General features: G+C 45.3%; 2 protein-coding genes across 4 annotated transcripts in view; one reads left to right on the top strand and one right to left on the bottom strand.

Annotated features, from left to right (window-relative positions):
• Positions 1 to 19,411, top strand: part of RGL1 (ral guanine nucleotide dissociation stimulator like 1) — a 77,683-nt gene extending 58,272 nt beyond the window's left edge. The window contains exons 8-18 of the mRNA XM_063345310.1: positions 2,177 to 2,280; positions 3,459 to 3,543; positions 5,943 to 6,032; positions 7,457 to 7,543; positions 8,708 to 8,740; positions 10,239 to 10,360; positions 11,219 to 11,308; positions 13,346 to 13,532; positions 14,886 to 15,122; positions 16,351 to 16,465; positions 16,759 to 19,411. Coding sequence (XP_063201380.1) covers positions 2,177 to 2,280; positions 3,459 to 3,543; positions 5,943 to 6,032; positions 7,457 to 7,543; positions 8,708 to 8,740; positions 10,239 to 10,360; positions 11,219 to 11,308; positions 13,346 to 13,532; positions 14,886 to 15,122; positions 16,351 to 16,465; positions 16,759 to 16,946 — 1,338 coding nt within the window. The 3' untranslated portion in view covers positions 16,947 to 19,411. The remainder of the gene's footprint in view (positions 1 to 2,176; positions 2,281 to 3,458; positions 3,544 to 5,942; positions 6,033 to 7,456; positions 7,544 to 8,707; positions 8,741 to 10,238; positions 10,361 to 11,218; positions 11,309 to 13,345; positions 13,533 to 14,885; positions 15,123 to 16,350; positions 16,466 to 16,758) is intronic.
• Positions 11,344 to 19,469, bottom strand: part of COLGALT2 (collagen beta(1-O)galactosyltransferase 2) — a 63,565-nt gene continuing 55,439 nt past the window's right edge. For 2 of the 3 annotated variants that reach the window (XM_063345311.1, XM_063345313.1), the window contains exon 13: positions 11,344 to 12,170. The gene's annotated coding sequence lies outside the window, so the exon portion shown is untranslated. The remainder of the gene's footprint in view (positions 12,171 to 19,469) is intronic. The other variant, XM_063345312.1, reaches the window with a different exon arrangement.

A 19,469-nucleotide genomic window follows, 5' to 3' on the forward strand; every position in this document is an offset into this window, starting at 1 on the left:
GTGCAGGCACCACGCTCATCGTACTTGCTCTGAGGATGGAGAACTTTGTTCTCCACCTCTGTTGATTCAGTGCTTCTCCCTTACTTAATTCATACACATAATTAAATACTTCAGTCTTAGCTAAGCACATGAAAAATGCATGTGCATGCTCTACAAAATAATTGCACATGTAGAACAGCTAGTTGCTTATATACTTAGCTGCCCACTTCTGAAGAAAGTTGCTTGCTTTGTGCATGCAAATGAGTGTTTTGACTAGTTAGATGCCTGAATTAGAAAACAATCCGCTCATTAAAGTGCAGTTATTCACTGACAGCTAAGTCTGTAACTTAGCAGCATGGAATTCCATGTTTGTTATCTCTTTGTGACTTTTGGATCCAGTGTCTTGGTTTACAAGACAAACTGAATACTTTTTCTAACTGCCAGCCCTCTCTGCTCCACCTATATCTAAGTTTCCTGAGCAGGAGCAGCCAATTTCACTCACGCAATATTTTCTTTAAAAATAAGAAGTAAAAATGAAATTATTAATATCCTATTATGCTCAATATTTTTAATCAAAGCTGCTTCTGCACAGGATTCTTTCTGGTTTTGCCCTGTGATGGACACAGCATAAACCAAAGTTACTCAAGCAGTCTTAAAAATTCTTCCTATATACAAATGGAAGCCTGCTAAAGTTTAGTCTGCAGTCAGTTAAATCATTGAGAACACAAAATTCAATATTGAATTTCTAATGTGCTTTAAATTATGCAACGTGCAATTAAGCCAAGATGGTTCCAAATTGGATCTTCCAGTTCAAACTCCTGTTGCATTTGAAAAAAAAAAAAAAGTAATGCTAAGAATTTGTGCCTCTAAATCTATGTTCTCCCCAGCCTGAATTTCAAGTTGAACATAAAGAACAAAGGATCTCCTTCTCAAACGTGCCAGTCTCTGAAGGAGAGCTGTTATGTGGCTTCTTTGGCCCCGAACCATGCAAAAATAACTTTCAGGTCTTGTGTGTCCTACCACATGATCTTGAACTTGGGCTTTATCTAGCCTAATCCTTCCAAGTTCACAAAGTTGGGGTTTTTTTTAGATAAATAAATGGGAGTAAATGTACTTGCCTTAGTTGTTCAGCCAATTTTAATGCAACTCGTGAACAGAGTTGCTGATGCATTAATGTCTGACTTTTGTTTATGCTGAGGTTACTTCACATTTGTTCAGTCCTACAAAGGAAATAGATTATGTGTGTTTTCACTGTAAGGATCCTCTACGTAATCAGCATTATTAATGTAATAATCAGCCCCATAAAAATTTGCAGAAGCAGAATTGCAGTTTGAATACGTTCTCATCTACCTGCGCCAGGCGATTGGCATGTGTCTGGTCTGCTTAATTGGCATGTGCAGACACCTGCTTGTGAGAGCTCATGTGTGCAAGAGCTTCTCGGGTCTGTGGTGCCCGTGCTCTGGTTCATCAGCCACCAACAGGTTTACGGGAGTTCCTTGAGGAGCCGCAGGCCAGACTTTCCCCGGCCACTCCTTGATTTCATCTGCTTTACCAGGAATCTTTGCTATTTTTTTTTTGAGAATTAAGTTTTTCAGTGTCCTTTTCCATCAAAGCTTTTGCCACAGAGCAGCTGCATAAGAAGTGTCTGTGGACGAGTCTCTGTTAGGATTTGATCCTAACTCTGGAAAAGCTGGGGAGGTTTTTCTCTTCAACAGTGTGTGCATACTTGAATAACAGGTTATTCCTTTGCATGTCTTTATTTTTAATTGACACTTAGATGATTGAGGGTTTACATTTTAAATACCATATACAAAGAGGCAAAGCCTGGTTTTTACCCTAAAGGGTGAAAGGGATTAGTAACTATAAAGAGCTTTTAAAGAAGTGTAACATTTGTGCTTTTTAGCCTGGCTTCATGGGCCCAGTTCCACTTTTATTTTTACTAGAACTGGAAGCTGTAACACTGCAACATCACCGCAAATACATGAAAGTGAGGAAAACAAGATACAAGTGCCAAAGCCCATAAAGTGCTTGGTGGCTGGAGAGGGGAGTGATATTTTGGATGCTCGATATTTGTACAGCTGCCTGCCTAGCAGTGAGAAATGTGCAGCGAGCAGGACACCGGTCAAACAGAAGAGCACTAACCTATTAGTAATGCTGACATTTAATGCTCCTGTATTTCTAACCGCTCCTTTCACAGGAATGTAGGATCCTGAAGAATTTTTCCTCCTTGAGGGCCATCATTTCAGCACTGCAGTCCAACTCCATCTATCGGCTGAAGAAGACCTGGGCATGCGTTCCAAAGTAAGCCTCCCCCTCCACTCCTCTGGCTAGCCCCTAACAAAGGCAAAAAGCTCACTGCTCTTCCTTTTCATCTTGTTCTCTGTCTTCCCATTCTGCTCCTTCATGGACGTCTGTTCTCGTAGAAGAACCTCTCACTCCTGTGAGGCTCAGATTTCTTTTTTGGGTCTGAGTGCTGTGAGGTCCTGTTTCATATCGAGGGGACAACCTGCCCTCAGGGATACTGGGTCTCTTCTGTCCTTTATAGCATACTGGATCTTCCACAACCTATTTTGAAAAGCTACGGGACTAGCTACCCACCCAGCTCACGCACACCGCTCTCAGAAGGTCGACAAAAGGGCACCATGATACTTGCCTGTCGTCTTCTCTCCCATGAAGCTGGAGGAGGTCCAGGTTGCTACAGACCCTCTTTAATCCTCTCGTGGTCCTGATATTTCCTTGAAATATATCCCCCAAACTACAAATTCCAAATCTGTATCAAAGGCAACAAACATTTTTTACAGAGGAATACCTTTTTGTGCAACCGGCATATTTACTGCATGCCGAAGAGACCGCAGAAATCTCAGTGTAGGAAAGATGGTGTTCTGCTCATTCACTTTGGGAAGAATAGAATTTCTTTCCTTTGCATTTGATAAACAAAGAAAAATGTCACTCTGCCACGCAGTATAGCTCTGCGCTTCCCCTAGAGAGAGGTGGGTCTTTCCTTCCGCTGCCCCAGGTTCCTCTTCCTCATCAAAATATTGCCATCTTGTGTTTGTAGTGTTGGGTAATAGACAGGGACTCGTACACTTATGTCCTTCTAGCTTTCCAGAGCGCATGGAACAGGGCAAAAATGAAGTACCTAAGATACCTCTCAGAGCTATTGTTCTCTCCCTTTGTACCCATTTATCCACTTTCTTACAAAAATCTCATACCCTGCAGTGCGACTGAAAACCCTGCTCAGGGTCTGTATACCCAATGGCATTTCTTTGTGATGCTGTCAAATACAGACTGACTTTACTGGGAACACCAGAAGATCCCAGGAAGGTTCCTAGTAGATGTGCAGCATCCCATTGGATGCATTATGGCGGTGTTATCTTTTATATGCCCAACTATTAACAATTCATGAGAAAAAAATAGTAATCTGATATGATTTAGAGCGCTTACTAATAACCTAAATTATTTAATCTTTTCCTGTACAGGGACATAATGCTGATGTTCGACGAGCTGTCTGATATCTTCTCAGACCATGACAATTATTTGACAAGTAGGGAGCTACTAATGAAGGTGAGAATTAGCTGGAGTTGCAAGGCTTGTGATCTCAATCAAAGCTGAGGTTATTCCTTTTTCTAACCAGCTGCCAGAGCTTGTCTCTCCCTGAACTCGCGGTATGCGGGGCGTCAGGGAAGATAGCTCTGGAAAACCTGTGCTTTTGTGCTGGCGTGTGAGGTGATTTCCTTGTTCCTGAAAGAACCTACACTAGCGTTAGCCCGTTGAGCTCAGATATCACACACAGCAGGCTGCAGCAGCGCAGATTTTGTGTGGATTTGTTCACAAGGCAGCAGTTCAGGACCCCTTGGAGCCCCTGGAGTTGAATGTCACGCTGCTGTAGTTCAGTGACTGGTGACGCTCCCTTGGGCACGGTGATGTCTAGCTCCGGAATACCTGTATCGTACCTCTGACAGCACTGGGGCCACAACCGAGGGAAGAGGTGCCGCATGGTGTAATTTTACTGAGATGAGCACTTTGGCTTTATGCTGCTCTGTATAGAGATGAACCGCTAGCTTGGGTTCCCTCTGAGCACATCCAGAAAGGCTCAGGTCTGCACCGATGAGCGCAGAGACACTCCCAACAAGACTTTCAACTGGGCTGCACCACTGTAGTACTTTTGACTTCACTGGAACAATGCCACTCAGCTTCAGCTGAGGAATTAAACCAAGATGTTTATCCAACTATCCCCTACCTTTCTTGGAACGAGAAGACAGGGCTGGGAATTTTGAAGGAACAGGCTTCCTGCTCTGTGTGTGGCCAGATGGACAACAAAGCAGGCTCTGTCTGATCCGGTCCGACTTGTGTGCTCTGCTGGGTGAACCCCAACAAGCTCCAGAGCTTGAAAGGAGTGAGAAGAATAGCAGGGAAAGGCTATATTCTGTAGAAACTAAGGAATGTTTGTGGCAGTTTTTTTCTGTTTACATAAAATTTTCTATAAACTGGCTAACCAGTTTACTTTTTGGCAGTTCTATCCAGTCAATCTGGCATTTGTACCTTACCCTTGGTATCTGAAACACTGGGTTTTGCTCCGGAATGATGGGTGAAAACATGCAAACCAGTCAGTCTCTGTTTTGTTTATCATCCATTTATCAACATCTGTAGCTAAATTTTAAAGCAAGTGAGACAATAATAAGCGTAGAGGGGAAAGTGTGTGCTCAGAACAGCTTATTTAACTAAATATTAATAAGACAAAACAACAGTTCAATCTGAGGCCAGACCTCCTGGCTCCCAACAAATCACACTCTCCAGCTGCCGTAAATAGATTTGCAAAACATTTTGAAAGCAGTGAAAAGAGAAAAATTTCACAGAATACCTAGAACCTCTCTCCTACTTCTTGTCTTGGACCGTTTCATAACAATTTGAGGATTAACGTCCACTGAATCCTTAAAGTCTGTGTTTTCTTTCACTATAAATAGTCTCTCTGGGGAAGCCGTGTTTGACCTTGCCCATCCATCCTGCAAACTGAAGTGCGGAGCAGACAAAATGCCGTACGGAACAGGTTGGCGGGCACAGAGAGGGACCGCAGTGTTCTCTCCTCCCCAAACAGCGGCTGTGAGCTGCAGTTTCAGCCTCTGTGCCTGCCCACTGGCCGCTGCTAGACAATCTCCAGTTTACCTTTCAGTATCTCAAAGACATTGAGACAACGCTCCTTTTGCATTTGCTCCTGTTTTTCGGCCAAGGAAGGAAATACAGTTTGAGTGATCTGTTCGTTAACTCTGACTGAGAGAAGTAAATATTGCAACGAGAGGACCTGTACAAGCGCAGGCTGTTGTCTTGTGCCTCTTAAAAAACACTTTGATAATGATTCACTCCCAATCTATTCAACCACTGGAAAAAACAGCAGTAATTCCAAGCACCCCACATGGATCCAGGGAAATAGAGGCTACAGATCTGTTGTGAAATAGCTCACCCATTCATAGGAAAGTTTGAATTGTGGAGATGAAAACCTATTGCTTCCATTTCCTGCGTGGTTTTGGGTTAGTCCATAAGCCACAGAGGGGAGTTGCTGGATTTCTGTGTTGCAGCACAAGAGAAACAACAAAGCATGACATAAGATGGAGATGTTTGCTTGTAGCGGTCCTGATTAGGAAATTGAACAGAAATCATGAGGTCAGGAGCCTCAGGATATAATTCAGAGAAGCATCTGGACACCTGAAGTATTTCTAAGCTTCTCTGATTTAAACTCTCAGGAGACTTCCAACAGCACTTAGCTTTGGCTGCAGTAGAGCTATCGTGCAGAAAAATTCCCAATCTGTGTACAAGTCCCAGAAAATTAGCATGTGTACGTATACATGCGTGGACCTGCACAACAAATATTTTTGCCTGTTTAAATGTATTTGCAATTATTTTACACAAACGTAGTTGCCAGCTTCCCACTTAGCTCCTCCATTATTTGTCTTCTCATTCCCTAACAGGAAGGAACATCCAAATTTGCAAATCTGGACAGCAGTGTGAAAGAAAATCAGAAAAGGACCCAGAGACGGCTGCAGCTTCAAAAAGATATGGTATGTCTCGGGTCCTTTTCCTACCCTTTTTTGAACCGGTAACCCTGTTTGGTCAGTTATATAAGAAGCAAAAATCGAGAAAGGTATTTAACAAAGCGAGCGTGCAGTAGGTAATGCGCCTGAATGTGCCCTCTGTCGAGCAAAACAATCCCATCGATGCTATTGATTGACACAAAGCAAGTCAACCGAAAGGTTTAGACTGAACATGCAGTCAGAATGCTCGTCCCTGTAAATATACGCCCAAAGCTGTGTTCCCTTATGCTATGGATCAGAGCAAGCAGGCAGTACCCTCTGTGTGTATACAATGTGCATATATATACATATATATAGACAAGCCCACGCAGACATATGTCTGTATGCATAAACAATTCCAAAGGGGGATCAGTGCTGCCCCCAGCTCGCGCTGTGCGGCTGTGCTGTGCTGTGCTGCCGAGCTGCAAGCCCTGTGGTTGTTGCAGCCATCCAGCCGCCCTGCGCACCGCACTGCTGGAGCAAAGGGATACGCAAAGCATCGGCGCAGCCAGTGCCTTCAGTGACGTAATGCTGGGAATGCTCAAAGATTTCCGGATTCGGTGGATGTACGCAGGAACCATGTTACGTCACCTGGCACCAGTCTTCCCTTGTCCCCTGCTCGGGATAACTGGAACGCAGGCTGGGTGCTGCTCCCGTCCCCACTTGGATTTGCCTCACATCCCAGTGAGCTGTTTGGGATGGATGCTGAGCCAAGGGCTTGGCCTTAGTTTCAAGTCTTCCAGAAAGTTACTAAACCTGTCATATAAAAGGGTAACAAATGATTGATGAACATAAACATGTGTTCATGATTTTCAACTGTCCTGTTTCCATCCTATGAGAAAGAATTCCGTTACCTACTTTTGCTACCCTTTAGAGAGAAATACGGGGAAAGCCACACAACCTTCAGGTAGTAAAATACATAATGTAAATACTGGAATTTTCGTGATAAAGAAAACTAGCTCTGGCCAGCGCAGAAATCACATTTGCTTTTAAACAAGCTCATGAAGCTTCTGACATACCAGCTTGAAAATTGCACAGACTTCTACAGAGATTGCTTTGTAAAATATGTCCGGTTTCCAGTCTGCTGGTGAAAATGGCTTTTGTCTCACAGTTGGCAAAGATTTAAAAGGACAGGGGGAGAGGAATCTGGGATAGTGAGGCAAAAATGCTGAATATGATTTCTTGTTTGTCTGTTTGACTGGAAAAAATACGGATCCTTTTGGATGGTAGAAACAAGCATTTCCTTCACCAGTGTAGAAGCAGCCGGAACTCTACGACTGCTAGCAACCTCCAAAGTTTAATATTTGGTTAAGCAGACTATTTATTTCATTTCCTTATACAGGAGTATTTTAGCATTCTAATTATTACCATTTCTCAGTCAATTAACCCAACATTGCTCTGATCATTTGCAGGGAGTAATGCAAGGCACGGTGCCTTACCTTGGTACCTTCCTCACTGATCTCATCATGCTTGACACAGCCCTGCAGGACTACGTTGAGGTAATTTGGAGCAATTTTTTGAATCCTAAATATCCTCCCTGCCTTCCCAGTACTGACTGTGTCTGTTCACCTATCTTCTACTGGGCTCTTGTGCAGCTCTTAAGAACAGAGGAATCTGTTCTCAAAAAAAAGGAACCAACATGCAGTTTTATTAGCAACAAAAATCTTGTGTGAGCTTGAGTGCAGTTGTCTCAAGGAACAAGCTTAGCATTGTATTTTGCCTTGTCTTCTTAGGCTAGAAAATGTGAAGAAAGCAGGCTTTCCATTATTGTGTTTTATTTTTCTAAAAACAACATTTTAGGTGTAAAGATTTCTGAGAATAATTGGTAAAATACACAGAATCATGAATTCAGCTCTTCAGACTGATCACTGAAGTTGCTTCAGTATCGACTCAGACGCGACTGAGCCCTAAAGTGATTAAAGACATGGTTTTTTTAATTTCTCTTTAGCTGAACAAGCAGGGGCAACCCATCTAGAAAAGGAAGGGAAAAAGGATTGCAAGAGAGTCTGGTCGTTTAACAGAGACTGAGGATGGGGCCAATTTTCAAAAATGTTTGTTTCAAAGGTTTTCAAAGACCTTTGAAAATTGGCCTGTTACTGGGGACACTTGAGGAGCCACGCTGCAGGCGCTTAGCCTTCGTTGTGCTAGTGTTGGTATTTATGATAAGAATGGGCAAATACACTTCCAGACCTGGGAATGGGTTTTCTTTGGTTGTTGTGTTTTGCAAGACTGCACCAAAGCAGGCCTGTGTAAAGTTGCTATATATCCATGTTCTTGTTGGCAGTTTCCCTTCTGTCCATGCCTTGTGTTGCGTTGGTGTTTCTGAAACTTGCTGCGAATGCTGATGAACTCAGCACAGGCAAAAGACGCATTTGTTTCTTGCATTCTGCAGAGCTCGTCTCCACACGGCTTTATGAGCAGCTTGTCATGGGCTGTTCTTCTTGGGCAGATTGCCATTTAGGCCATGGGGACAGAGATCCTTCGGAGACTCAGTATATGAGTGCTGTGGTTTATACCAGATCTGGAAACAGGTATTTTTAGAAGGTCGTTGCTCAGGGCAGTTCTGTGCTTTACATTAGCCTTGCTGCTTCATCCTGTTTGTGATTAAATTCAACTGAGCATGTGCTCTTCTACTCTGATCTCTTCTTCCTTCCTTCCAACAGGGTGGCCTGATAAATTTTGAGAAGAGGCGAAAGGTAAGTTGAATGTTCTGTGATTTTTAGTTCGCTTATGCCCTCTTCTAGAGCATTCTCTTGGCGAGGCCTGCTGTCTTTGTTCAAGCATATACAATACCCACTAATTTTAATGCAAGTTTGTGAGGAAAGAATAGATCCCCAAAATGCTGTGAGCTGCTGCCAAACTGTAAGGAGTGGTGCAGGAAAAGAACCTATTTTTTAGATGTGTGCAACAGGGGAAGAGGAGCTGCAGGCCACTTCCATGGAATTTCCATCTCGGGCATGCACATTCCCTCCACTGGGTGTTCATGGGAATACGTTACATGTGTACATCCTATGTGCTGGGAGTCAATCAGACCTGGTGGCGTGAGATCCTTGCTTTCCAGAAGGTACAGTTTGTAAACATCCTCCTGCTGCTGCAGTAAACCCTTTGTAGGTAAAAGGCTGCAGAGAGGGAAGTAGGTACACGGCACTCAGAAATAAATGCTAGCAGTCCTTCCTTTCAGGCTGATCCTTGATGGTCAGAGATAAGTAATGCTATGTAGGAGTAAAGGTGCTGGTGTTACATGTGTCCAAATGAAGTCGTGCCAAATCTCCACTCTGGGGTCTGAAAGCAGACTTGGATTTGGCTGTGATGGAGCCACTTCCTTCCCTTCACTGCTCCCAGCTCTACGAACCGCTTCTTGGACTTGCCTTGTACATACAACTGCACAGCTCCAGATACTCAGAATGAGGTACATGAGCTTCTCCATGGTCATCAGTCCAGCTTCACACGGACCAGCGGCAAAGCTGCCCTCTGAGCCGTGCCGAGTACTCAGCTCCATTCCCGCATCCTGGCTCTATCACACCCTGCTCTGACACAAGGTGGGGTTAGGAATTATTTTGGCAAAGCGAGTATGCAAGTGGCATTGCAGAAGAGCAGCGTGTTCTAGTCACAGGTACTAAGGGCAGCATTTTACATTCCTCTGGTGCAAGCGTGAGCACACAAAGCGCAAAGCCAGGGAGGATCAGACCCTGCTTTCACCCCAGGCATCCCTAATTATTATTGCTGCCTGAGAACCACCTAAGTACAGACCGTGGTTCTTCTCTGGGAGCCAGTCTGGCCAGCGAGGGGGTGAGCAGGGAGGGCAACCTTGTGACCCTTCCCTACTCCTGTTCCTAGAGGAGCAACCGGCAGTGCTGCCGTTCGGTGGGTTTGCACTACTGTTACGCTTCGGGAAGGGCTTGGGAGAAGCTCTCTGGTGAAGTGTGATTCCTCATGTTTGTCTTCTAATTTGTGTGTGTCTGATAAAATGTTCACATTTCAATGCACATTACAGATGCTGAGGGGAAAAAAACAAACCTGCAAGAACCAGTTTTTCAAACAATGAAATAGTCAGTTACTCAACTGAAACTGAACTTCAGGTCAAACTAAGTTTGTCCTGGGTCTGTTGTTGCATGTGTTTAGTATATGAATGAGTCTGTCTGGCTTTATCATGTTTTCTAATTAAAACTCCTATTTGATTTTTTTTTCCCTCAGGAATTTGAAGTAATTGCCCAAATTAAGCTCTTGCAATCTTCATGTAACAGCTACTGCATGACCCCAGACCAAAAATTCATCCAGTGGTTCAGGAGACAGCAGCATTTAACTGAGGAGGAGAGGTAGGTTCTCCATCCAGCTGGGGAAGCTGGCTTTTCTTACCCCACTCCCACCTGCGGGTAGGTTATGTCAGCCTTTAGCCGTCCTCTTACAGGAACCCATACACGGCTGCTCCAGGAGAGTGGGAACACAGCTGCCTTCTGCTAAACAGCTGTAGAAAACCTGTTGAGCACTTAGCAGGGTTGAGTTTTGAGATTGGAAATCAGGCTTCTGGCTTTGAAATACGATAGTCTGTTGTGTCTGGGGTGTCTGTATGGCCAGACACACGCTCAGAAGACGATCCTAAGGGAGGTCAGGATGCAGTCACTGAGCGTTCAGCTGGTGGATGCGGGCTGCAGGTAGCCAAGGCAACGCCGAGCTCGCTGAGAGCTCACCAGATGAATGTCTCCTGGCGCTGGGGTGGGTTTGGCAGCCCTGCTGAGTTCTGCGCTACTGCACGCGCTGCTAGACCAACCCACGGCAATGGCAGCATTTTAATGTCTGCACTGGGTATCTGAACACCACTCTGCTGCACTGAGTGTAAACACAGACACTGAGCTGCAGTAAAAAAAAAAGTCAGCTTATCCAAGATTCACGTGTTAAGTAGTTTCTTGATTTTTTTATTTTTTTTAAATAAAATTATGAATGTCATCCCAAAAAGCACCAGTTTTTAAAACTATTATAAAGAAGCAAAATATCCCCTTCACTATGGTAAAATATGGACAGAGCTACGTTCCTTTGTGTGTGATTGCAAACTTCTGTGCAGTGGGAATAACTGCAGGTTTCTCAAATTTCTTGAATGTTGCTACTTTGATATATGTAGTTAATTATGTTATATGTAGTTATATGTAAAAATTAACCCAGTGTCCTCTGTTGTGCAGTTACAGCCTTTCGCGTGAGGTGGAAGCAGCTGCTGACACTAGCGCCACATCGCCCAAATCTCGGAAAAGCATGGTGAAGAGGATCAGCCTGTGAGTACAACGGGGCAATGGGCACTGGTGTATTAACATGAACCCGACTAAATCAAAGAAGCAGTACTCATTTCACCAGCTGAAAACCCTGGCTGGGGATCCAGAGCGCTGCGTTACTTTAAGGAGACAGCATCAGCTAGAAATGCATACTTCTGTCTGAGGCTGTCCCTTTCTATTGTTAAAAATAGTCATGGGAATTATTAATGATGAAAGAGATTAGAAACAAACAGGCCTTCCCAAGGTGTCAGAGAAAGGACCAATTTTAGCAGTGGATTATAAATTCAATATTTATTGTGTAATAACTTCCCTGAATGCAGTAGCAAAACGGAGCAAATGAGGATAAAGTCTGGCCTATTATTAGTCTAATTTGCTATAGGCATGCAAAAATTCCTTGCAGGATTTTAATATGAAAATTAAGGTTAGCAAAAAGGCATTTGATAATGGGAACAATCTGCCAAACTGCCTTCAAGTTAGAGAAGGAAAAAAAAGTCATGGGGACACAGTCCTATTTAGTCTGATAGCAGAAAGCTTCAAATGGGAGGCAGGTGGAGAAGAGGGCCATGCAGCTAAGCACACTCGGGAAACAAGATACTAGCACAAATTCACGGGAAGCTGCAGGGAATGAAAGCGGAGAGCAAGGACCAAGGTTAAAATATCATAAAGGTGAGAAATTTGAACCTGGTGCACGAGGAGGTATGAAGGGACTCCCACATACCAGTGGCATGATCAAGATGAGGGGGGAAATGATGAATTTAACAGCAGTATCAGACCTTAACTCCTTTCCTGCTTGGTTCTTGCACTTAGTCTCCTCGGAATGGCCAGCAGCCATTCACCTCCTGTCAGCACTCCTGCAGGTTGGGGTCTGAAAGAATAGATGTCGTTAGTCGAGAGTTTTGAGTTCTGATACGCAAAAAGATCCGGGCAGCTGTTTGGAAAGTGTTTTGGTTAGTCCATCCGAGTTGGTGGTGACAGGCTATGAAAGCGTGCGCTTTGAAGAAGTCCGTGCCTGAACGCTCAGTGGCCTCTCATTTGTGTCTCCCTTGGCATGTGCGTAAGGGTTGTCACTGAGGAGCACAGACTTTATTCTCTTGTTCTTGACTGCGCTTCGGTGCTGTAGTACTGTAATTTACCCAGTGGAGTTTGTTTGCGCTATGCAGTCTTTGTCTAAAGAATTGTTTTGACTGCACTCTGAATGTATTTTGCAAATTAATACTGTAGAAAAGACTGGCCTAATTCATCCTGGAAACACTGAGTGACACCTCTCCAAATTGTTTAACTTGTTAACTGCGTGCTGACATAGCATCTAATTCACCTTGCTTCTCTACCTTACATATTATAAAAGTTTGTTTTCTTTGACACTCCTTTAAATTTACTTGGCCTGCATTTAGAAATGAGTCTTGGAGAGGGAGAGCCTGTAATTTACACTTTCTTGTCATCTCCTCGTTGTGTACGTGTCTGGTTAGACACTTGGAGAGAAACTGGTATCTGTGGCACTCTTACTGGGTGGAAGAATTTGCAGTGGGGAGGAATTTGCCTTTTGAAGACCTTTGCCCGGTGTATGGCCCTGCATTACCCTCCCTGCACCATTTCCCTTCCTCACGGCGCCCAAGTAGCTCCTGAGCTGCCTTGTCTCAGAGGCAGCGGGCTGTGGCAGCAGCGTGCCCGTGGGGCCAGCTGCCGTGCTGCTAACTTGCCCCTCGTCCCTTGGGTTGCAAAGGCATCAGGCTTATGATAATCACATCCTGGCAAGTGAGTCTGAACATTTAACAGCCTGAAGAGGCGCCTCATTTGTGACGCCGGGGCATTAGCTCTGATTTTTGCCCCGCAGGCGGGGGGTGCGCTACTAGGTGATGGGGGGATTGTCTTAGTGTGTGATGAAGGCTCTTGACAAACAACATGAGGAAATGCAAACAACAGGCTGCTCCAGATAGGAAAAAAAAAGATACATAAGGGTTTTGAAGCAAGTGACAGCTCTGCTCAGCCCAGCTCTGTTCTGTTTCCACTGACTGGCTGTTAACGCTTTCTTTTCTCTACCAGACTGTTCCTAGGCCCCGAGGTGATCACCCAGAGCACACCCATCAAAGAGCAACCCAAATCTACTCCGGGTGGGAGCTCTGGTGAAAGCACGGACTCGGCCAGTGTTTCGTCCTGCGAGTTTAACCACTCTGAATCTGAAGACGTCTGCATCACGCCCATAGGCACTCCTGAGGAGTCTCAGAAAAAGGTACGCCCTGGGCCTTTTTGCCAGCCTGTGACAGTGGCCGTGCTGCAGGCAGGCCCTCGGCGCCGGCCCGTGCCTCTTGGGCTTGCTTTTAGTGGAATGGAGAGACACTAGAAATAAATGCGTAAAAGTGCAAGCAATCCAGTCAGAATTTTTGCACAATCCCTTCTGACTGAAGCTCTCCTTCCCTGAAACCAGATTTTCTTGTGGTGCCTGGTTGTGGTTTTGGTTTAGATGAGGCCCTGGAGAGGCACGAAGTTAATTTTCCTTCCCGTCCCTTGTCATGCTTTTTGAGAAAGATGGGGCAGGCTGGTGGCATTTCTACCTTTGAGCCTGTGGGAAGTGGGGTGAGGAGCCTGAGCATCACACTTGCTCATGGCATATGGCAGCATGGCACTAACAGTGACGTGGACACAAGGATTTATAAGTCCCCCACCAAACACAAATGAAGCAGGGGATGGGATCAGCTGAAGAGGAGCAGGTGAGGGTTCGGGTTAGGATGTGCCAATACCATCCAGAGAGACGAGCTACACAGGCAGGAAACCAGAAGGGATCCGACGGCGGAATCCACAGGGACATTTTCCCTACAGACTCTTCCCTTTTGAACTCAACTGTGTAACTGTATTGGTGAAGCCATTTTTAGGGATGTTTTGCTGAAGAGTGTCATGTTGAGGTTTAGATAATGGATATTTTAAATTAAACTGTACTAAATGTTCTTAAACCAAAAGCAAGATGCCCCAGACACCAGCATCCATAAATCGTTTAAACTGTTAACCCGGAGCCGTTGTTACGGTGGGTGTGATAAGCAAGTTGGAAAGGGAAGATCCTCTCAGCAGTTTGTGAGCGCAGCCGATGAAAGGCAACACCCCGAGCAGCCGGGGAAGGACGGGGGCAGCTTCCATTGAGGAAAGAATACTGAAGGAGAAGCTGCAGAGGGGGAGGTGTATGTGTATTTTCACTCGTGTAAAGGCTCCATCCCAGTGCCGGAGCAGCGGTGCCCTGGTGCTCTCTGCTCTGGCCCGGCCCAGGCCCCGGCTGGTTGCCCACAACTGGGAAAATCCAGTTGTATCTGCTGCCACCTCCTGGCCTGCTCTTACTGAGAGGCAAAAGCCAGCAGTGCAGTGTCAAGCACACCAAATCAGAAATAAGTTTTCATTAAAATGGTGAAATTAATCAAGTGAAGCTCACTTTTTCCAGAGGCAAGGAATGCCACTGCCAGCCTGCTGGGCAGAGCGCCGTTCATGGAGGTCTTGTACCTGCCTTCTGCTTTCTCGAGTTCTTCCTCCAGAATGACGCACACAGACGTACAAAATGTCCAGTTGCTGACAGTGGTTTTCTTTTTTTTCTGTTGTGTAGCTCTCTGAATCCTCCCTCTCCTCCAGTTCTTTCACCATTTCCACGGACCCTTCCTCGGTAGTGCGATCTTTAGTCTCAGCCCCTTCTGTGCTGTACTCCAGTGACTCGTGTTCTGTCTCCGTGACATCGATTACCTCAAAAGCACTGCCTCCTGTTTACAACCAGCAGAACACAGACGCCTGCATCATCCGCGTCAGCGTAGAAGACAACAACGGCAACATGTACAAGAGCATCCTGGTGAGTGGTGCGGAACAGCGAAAAGCGGTTATCGTTGGTGATGTTTTCATCCAGGGCGAGTTAAACAAATGGTGCTTTTAGTTTTGAAAAGGCCTATTCACTGAGCTGACTAATCAAACCTGGCTTGAAAGGGAAAATGACAGCTGTTACAATTCAAAGTACGTGGCACATGGTCGAATGAGAGGTTTGAAAATAGCAGCTTTGGGGAAGTTTCTGGTCTTGAAATCAAAACTTGTAATTTAGCAAAAAGTTCAAAGTGAAGCATCCTGATCCAAGTGCAGGCCTTCCTGCTCCTGCCCTTCTGTTTGCACTACCTGCTTTTTCTCTAGCTCCGAGTTCGTGTGTGAGTTTTGACACAGGATGCCACGTGCCAAACTGCGTGGAGAAGCTTTCCCCAGGAGCTGGTTTCTGGAAACAGGGAGCTGTACGTGAGGAAGCTGATGCAGCTTCTCCGTGTGGCGAAGGCTGCCAGACCAGCAGCAACCAGCGTGGAGGTGCTTCCCTCGATGCTGGTTCCAGGGAGGGATTCTGGCAGGGCCGGGCCAACGGCAGAACCTGAGGGAGACTAGCTGCCGAGCAAACACTTCAGGTCCCTCCGGGCCTGGGGGAACAAGCACACGAGGGGTTAGTTCTTAGCACGTTTAGCTACCTGATTTTAATGGTCTGACCCCAAATTGTGAAGAGCCGTTCCCCGAGGGCCTCACAAATTCGGGTACTGGCGAGACAAATCTTCCTTTTGACTGCGTGAGGCTCTGGAGTGAGCCCCGTGTCTGCTCCGGATGCACAGCGCTTCCACAGCAGACAGTAAACCCAGTTACAAGGCCAAAAATCTTTGCAGGATGTCAAGGAAAGTATTTAGCAGAGGAGACTGCAGATTAATTGATGTCTGCAAACAACAGATGGGGCAGCTATTTATGTGGATGTTTATGGCTGGGGAGAATAACGTCTCATCTCTCTAAGTGTTTGCTCAGGAGAGCAGACACCGTGATTTACTGCTGTCTCTTCTAGTACACTATCCGTTGTCTTGAACTAAAAAACCACCACTGCCAAACGTGACAAACACCATGGTTTAGCACCTACTACTTTGTTACTGTTCCATTACATTTTTTCAGTTCTCTGAAATCTTTCCCAAGACCAAGTGGTCTGCAAAAGGCAGACCTTGGCTGATTATTAAATCATTATACAGAGTGAACAAGCAGAATCTCTCATTGCAACTCTATCTTTCCAGCTAACTAGCCAAGACAAAACTCCTGCTGTCATCCAGAGAGCTATGGTGAAGCACAACCTGGAATCTGACGCAGTTGAGGATTATGAGCTCGTACAGGTCATCTCTGAGGACAAAGGTAGGGAAGCAGAACGCTGCCGCTGCTGCTTGGAAAGTTCTGCTGGGTTTTGAAGGAGAGAGTAAAACGTGAAGCGCCATTAGAACTGCCAAGGGCACGTTGCCGCAGCTGCAGCCGGGGACCACCCCAGGCAGCGCAGGCGGCAGGGGCCACCCCTTGGCAGAAGGAGAGGTGCCCGGCGCTGCCAGGCTGCCTGCGCGCGGGCTGCTCACCCTGCCCTTGCTCTCTCCCGACTCTCCTGCTGATACCTGCGGTACTGCAAATTAACACTTGCTCTGGTCCCTCTTTTGCAGAGCTGGTGATCCCAAACAACGCCAACGTGTTCTACGGCATGAACAGCCACGTCAACTTCGACTTCATCCTGCGGAAAAAAGCTTCGGACAGCGGGCAGGTGAAGATGAGGAGCCGTTGCAGCCTGACACTCCCCAGAACTGCCAAACGGGGGTGCCGGAGCATCAGGCCCAGCAAAATCACACTGTAAGGGAGACAAGGAGGCAGGGAGGAGACCTTCACTACAACCCAGTATTACAGACCACAGCAGATGAATGTGTCAGTATTCAACGTTGAAAATACGCGAGGCTGAAATGCAAAGTGACCTACAGCCAGAGATGTGTGTCTCCTCCCTTGCAGCTGGATATGGACTGACAGACACGGATTTACGGGACAGTACAGACTGGAATTTTGTTTTTGGTTTTTTTTTTTGTTGTTTTGCACATTTGTCTAGGAAGGCAAGAGCCCCAGTTAGAGGGGAAAAACGGGACTGCAACATTTGTCTTAAGAACACCACACAAGCCAACTCTTTTTGTGAGAAAACATTTTCCTTTGTGCCAGTATTACACAGAAGAATAAAGTCTAAATTTATTTTTATAAAACTGGAGAAGAAAAGTCTCAATAACATTTTGCCTGACCCAAGGAGGGTCCCAGCCAGCCTCCGGTGGACTGACGGGAGCACTGGTTTGCAGGAGGTGTGGGTGAGCTGAGCGCCGCTGGCAGTTGCTGCCTCCCGAAAAGCAGGGTGGGTACAGCCCCAACACACTCAGTGCTGGAGGCAGCAGGAACTGCAGGCGCATGCATTGCTTTCACACAGCTGGCAAACTTATTTTTTGCACTTGTTCCACAGCAGAAAATTACCTATTTTTGGACTTTTTTTTTCCAAAGAACTTTAAAAGAATGGACTGCACTTGCTTTTGGATGAATGTCATGGGTTTTTTCATGAACAAGGCAAACACACACTACTTTTCTGGACTTAGGTCATGTCTTCATGCCACTACGGGGTGGTTTTCCTTTTACTTTGCTGACCCAGTGAATAGAAATTGATGCCTTTTGCATGTACTCTGAAATGACTGCTGACTCTGAAATGACCTCTTTGTAATGTGCAATCACTCTTCAAGAGCAAAACTTTTAACTCACGTTTTCACTCATAAGGGGCAACTACATGACCTTTTATTTTTAAAAGTGGGTATTGAGAGGAGAGAGCCGGGTTTTATGCATTACCCCAAACCACCAGAGATTTTATAGACTTGTAGCATTACTATGCATAATCTACGAGCACCTCCCTTGTTCTTTATATGCATCTATTAAATGAATTTCTTGACATGGTACATCAGCTGGACTAAAGAATTCAGCTGGAATGAATGAAGAATTTAATCATTTGTTCTCTGTGAAACTTCAAATACCACACTTCTTGAGTCTCTTCCCAGAACACAGGCTTCCTTGAAAGGACAGATAGAGGTTTTATTTCAAAAAGCCATAAATGAGACATCGGATTGTAAGCAGCCCTTACTAAAAAGGCTGTCTTTGAGATTAGTATTAGTTGATTAGTATTAGTTAAGCTCAAACATTGAATTTTCTGCATGCCTGGGCCTTTCTTCCCACCAGTTCTGCAGCACTAATTTTCAAAACTGGGCTCAGATGACATTAACGATGGGTGATAAACTGATGGTGCAACCAGCACTGGGTTGCGCCATGTTTCACACTACAGGAAGACCCATCACCTCTGTTTACAAGTAGCACATGCAGGTCCTAGCCCGGTTACTTTAAGAACTCCAGTTTTAGGTTTGTTGAGAGGGTGAAGATAGTGAGTTTACAACTGAGCCTTAACCTTTGCCCAGAGTTAGGGCAAGATTGCAATAGTTCAGTCTTCTTTGCATTTCAGTGTCATTCATCATCAAACATGCATTGACGGCTCTACAGCATCCATTGGCAAAGTACAGCATTGCTCACTCAGAAGTTGTATGTCTGCGTTAAGCTGAAAGGTGAATGTTCTTGATTTTAAAATTACACCCTCCAAAAGGTTATATATGAAAAAGATTTTTTTAATTGCTTATCTGTTATCTTTATACAGTAAGTAAATAAACTGTTTTCCACTAATATTTGCCTGGAGTTAATCTATTTTCTTGTCTTGGACTTTATTACTGCGTGGCAGCTGGGGGTTTGGTTTTTTTTTTTAACACCTCACACCACTTCCCTCACTGTCACTCTTCAACTTCATGACCTTTACTAACTGTCCTCAGCTCCCTCCAGCCCCCACAGCTCAGCCAGCCACAGACCTTGAACCACCACGGTTTAGGGGTGTTCCCGTTGGCTGTAACCCTTCAGCTGCGACAGCCCTTCAGTGTTGTTTGATTCTTCCCATCACACCCAGCACCGGTGTTGTACTGTTTGTAACACTGTCAGCATTACTGCCATGCTTTTTTGTTTTAATTCCTTAAAGTTTTCATGAGGAGGGCCTCTGTGTGGCTGGAAGGGCTGGCCAAGTAAACCAGCCTCTCACCACCATTGCCCCGAGTGGCAGCAGCTAATCACGAGCCATACGTAGTCCAGCTGCAGGAGTGCAAGGAGTTAAATGTAAACCTCAGCAAAGCAAAAGTTAATACAAAAAAAAAATTAGTATTGGTTTGAGTGTTTCCATCTTTTCCCCATTGTCTTCATCATGTCATGCTTCCCCCAGCCTCAACCATGAGCTTTTTGGGTTCCCCTCCCTATGATACAAACGTTTGAGTTT

The sequence above is a fragment of the Chroicocephalus ridibundus genome, chromosome 8, assembly GCF_963924245.1.
Source record: "Chroicocephalus ridibundus chromosome 8, bChrRid1.1, whole genome shotgun sequence".
Taxonomy (NCBI): Eukaryota; Metazoa; Chordata; class Aves; order Charadriiformes; family Laridae; genus Chroicocephalus; species Chroicocephalus ridibundus.